General features: G+C 42.2%; 1 protein-coding gene across 3 annotated transcripts in view; it reads right to left on the bottom strand.

The window, feature by feature from the left end:
- The window catches only part of Adam17 (ADAM metallopeptidase domain 17), a 40,359-nt gene that overhangs the window by 35,713 nt on the left and 617 nt on the right, over positions 1-4,029 (bottom strand). The window contains exon 1 of one of the 3 annotated variants that reach the window (XM_033756182.1): positions 3,134-3,170. The exons of 1 other annotated variant lie outside the window; for it this stretch is intronic. In XM_033756182.1, the coding sequence (XP_033612073.1) occupies positions 3,134-3,155 (22 nt within the window). In that variant the 5' untranslated portion in view covers positions 3,156-3,170. Of the gene's footprint in view, positions 1-3,133; positions 3,171-4,029 lie in introns of those variants that run through there. One more of the 3 variants, XM_010629065.3, reaches the window with a different exon arrangement.

Raw genomic sequence — 4,029 nt, 5'->3', positions numbered from 1 at the left:
GGAGGGAGAGAGAGAGGAGGCAGGAGGGAGGGAGAGCAAGGGAGAGGGAAAGAAAACACAGCAAGAATATGATGAGGTGTAAAGCTGGACAGGCCAGGAAAAAGGGCTGCAAATGAAAAAAAGAAATTAAGGATTTGGATTGGATAAGGGAACAGCAGCAAGTTAGAAATTTCCTTGTAACTTCAGTGTAGATAAAGGCCAGAGGGAAAAAAGGCTACAAGGTGGGTGGGGCCTGAAGGGCTCCCTGGTCAGAAAGAGGTGGGGCAGGGGCTGCACTCAGCAAGGCGCCAGAGGTCTGTATCCTCCTTTTTCCTCTGATATAATCTGCAGTCCACAGTTATTCACACAGGATGCCTGCACACTAAGTCCCTGTGTGCCTCTGCTGTTACCTGACCTTGCACGCCACCCTTCTCTTCACACCCGAACGACTAGGTCTCTGGGATAAGCTTTCAAGGCAACTTACCTTAGTACAATGACCAGCCTAATATTTCAACTTTTAAACAGTGTGTATCCCCAGGCATGGTGGTGCCGGCCTGTAATCCCTGCTACCCAGGAAGCTGAGGCAGGAGGATTATAAATCTGAGGTCAGTGTGGGCAATTTAGCAAGATCCTATCTCAAAATAAAAAGGGCCAGCAATGCAACATAGTGGTAGCACACTCTCGGGTTCAATCCTGTGTAGTTCCAAAAAAAAGTGTGTATATGATTTGGGGGGTATACAAGCACATATACATATAGCTGTACACAAAACTGTCCCTGGTATTTGAGGGTAATTCAGTAAGATGGTGAGGGAGACCAGGGCTATGGGTGAAACTTGTCAGAGTCTATAACTTAAGAGGAGAGAAAAAATAGGAAGTGGGGAGGGAGAGAGATACACACTGCTGTGGGAGATTCTAGGGCCAAGAGATAAAGTATCTGAAAGGCCCTTCACTTCACTTCCCTGACTCCTTGAAGCTTTTTCCTGTTCCCCTTCCCTGTAAACCTTCATCGGACTTAATTCAAACTACTTTCTCACAAATACAAATGGTGAAGAATCCTAAAATCAACCACAAATGGCCTTAAAGGACACCACACTTAACGTTCTGGAAAACACTGTGAAAGCCAAGGATTCCTCCAGTTACTCACCATGGCTCTCTCTGCTTAGGTCTTCATTCTGTCCTAGAAATACCATGGATCGTTTTGACTAATACAAAGGGGGTTACATTATATCTCTCCTGCAAGAGGTAGGGTGGTTAAGTGTTTTAACTTTCAAGAAAACTGCAGCTTATAAGCAAAATTAATATGAAAAGAGGAAGCCAGATATCAAAATCCTGAATAAAAAAGAACTGATAACGGCCAGGGATTTAGCTCAGTGGTTCCTGCACCTGCCTGACAAGCACAAGTGCTGAGTTAGTTCCACAACACTCAAAAAAAAAAAAAAAAAAAGAGCTAGCCCTGGTGGTGCACACCTGTAATTCCAGCTGAGGCAGGAATTCATACCCAGCGCTGGCAATTAGCAATAGCCTGTTGCAAAGTAAAAATTTATTTTAGAAGTCAAGGGATGACAGGCTGTGGCAGAGTACACTTGAGTCAGATCAGCTCCCCAGTACCACAAAAACATGCCAGTAATAATAATGACATGAGCACTTCTATAGAGAACCCCATGCCAATAAGCCCAAGGAAAATTTCAAAATACACGCTTTAGATACAAGTGTTCACCCCTCATCTGTAACCTATATTTTTTCCTCACACCCACTACATCCTTTTATTAACAGTAACACAAAGGGAAAAGTTTTGAAATCAAAGTGAGACTTATACATTCCAGCTGCAACTTCAACAAGATACCATCATGACTTAGCTCACGTGACTGGGAACTTTCCTAAATTATGCAATTCCTAACAGTTCAGATGAAATCACTTAGGGTGACCTGCAGAGTACTCCAAAAGCCAGGCTTCTGTTAAATATATATAAATTAAAAATATGCATTTGCCTTCAGAAAAATATCATATACCTAAATATTGACATCTGCAGGGCAAGTAGGCTAATACACAATAAACTCCACTCTTTATGAACCTATGGTCAGTCTTGACCAATCTAAATAGTCAGAGGGTTAAGCTAGGTAACAAATACCATCCTGAGCCGCCAAACAAACCCACAAGCAAAGACATTCTTCAAACGCTCACAAGGCGTGTACTCATCACTATGTGAACCTGATCACTGCAACTTTCCGAGACCCAAACCCCCTGATTAAAAAAACTAGGCTTGGTCTCTAAGGCCCATGTCAATCTGTGAGTCCCAACAGGCTCTCCCTTCAGAGGTGACATCAGAGGTGACATATTTCCCCTCTTCACCCACCTAACCTTAAAGTCTGAGCTCAGCATCATCTCCCCCAGCGAGCCCTCAATACCTTCCCGGACATACCCGGTGTGACACCTCATGCTATCTCTCACATTGTTCTAGAAGTCTCTGCATGGGTCTCTATTCTATCATTCCATAAACTCTTTTTTTTTTTTCTTTGTACTAAGGATCAAACTCAGGACCCTGCACTTGCCAGGCAGGTGTGGTACCACTGAGCTAAATCCCCGATCCAAACCATAAACTCTTAAAGGTGGATATCACCTGATTTTTGAATTTCCAATGCCATGGCAGACAATATGAGTTCAAATATTTGATGACTAAATGGGTAAATCTATTCATATGTCTGGCACCAATAGTCTCCACTTTCCTAATTTGTATTTATTTATTTTTGTTTTTTTCAGACAGGGTCTTGCTGTGTAACCCAGGGTGGTCTTGAGCTCATGATCCTCCTGCCTCAGCCTCCCCAACAGTGGAATTACAGGTGTGCACCACCACACCTGGCCACTTTCTTAATTTTTAAAACCACTGTCAAAAAAACTTTACAGCCTGTGAACGTTGTTAAGAATCAATGTAGACATGCTCACTTCCGCAGCACATGCACTAAAAGAATCACTCTAGGAGGAGGGGGTGAAGGAAGGGCAAGGGGAGGGGGAAACAATGAGAACCAAGACCTGTCATGTAAAGGTACCAGATCCCAATGATGAGTGTAACTGTACTGCATACCTAAAATGTACCAGTAAACTCAATGAGAAAAAAAAAAAAGAATCAATCTAGCAGGTAATGGTTTTTTCCCGTTACCTTTTGTTTCCCTAGAATTCATGCTGTTTTCACCTGTGAATGACAATGATAAAAAAAGTTATAGCAAAGTGATGAAAACATATAGTACCTCAAAGCACAAGCTTATGCTTTTTATTAACATTTATCCTTAAAATGAAGCAGGTCCTTATCCTACCCATCATCCTCACCCTTACTCCCAAATCTGCCTTCAATTTGTAACTATTCATCACATCTCAGCACTTTCTAACTGCCTTCCTTTAGTCACTTGTAAACCGTTTCAAAATGAGATAAGAAGGCAGTTAGTTGGGTGCGAACACTCAACACCTTTAATATCCCGGTCAGTCAATTACTCTTTTCTATCCATTAAAGTAGGAAAACAATCTGCCAGATAATTAATCCCAAAACGTTAAGCAGCCATAAAGAAAACCTATAGGGTCTCAATCTGCATAATACATGGACCTGTGTGGAGGGACTTGGGGACCAGGACAACCAGGAAAAATGACAAGACTCAACTTCCACACATACTGTTTCACATTTTATTACTGATTAACCTAGAAATCTTACCAACTTCTAAAAGACAAAGGACACTAAGACACACTGTTAAGCTCCATAAACTTCCACCAAACTTCACATTTCACGCATGCTCACTGTTAACGTCCAATCTCTAGAAAAGTCTAACAAGAACCCTGTGTTTTCGAGTTCAAGCTGTTCACCCTTAGTAATTTCTTTGTTTAAAACTGCAAGAAAGTTTTCACAGGGGCAGCCTCATCCTGGCAGGTTTTTACCATTCCCCAATCAACTGCTTCCCCTGTTGGTGCACACCTGCCATCCCAGTATTTTAGGAGGCTGAGGCAGCAAGTTCACAAGTTCAAGTCCTGCCTAGAAAACAGCAAGACTCTGTCTCAAAAAAAACCAAA

Source organism: Fukomys damarensis, unplaced genomic scaffold (genome assembly GCF_012274545.1).
Source record: "Fukomys damarensis isolate Sample0158 unplaced genomic scaffold, DMR_v1.0_HiC HiC_scaffold_25, whole genome shotgun sequence".
NCBI lineage: Eukaryota > Metazoa > Chordata > Mammalia > Rodentia > Bathyergidae > Fukomys > Fukomys damarensis.
This window is presented reverse-complemented; position numbering and strand designations above follow the sequence as displayed.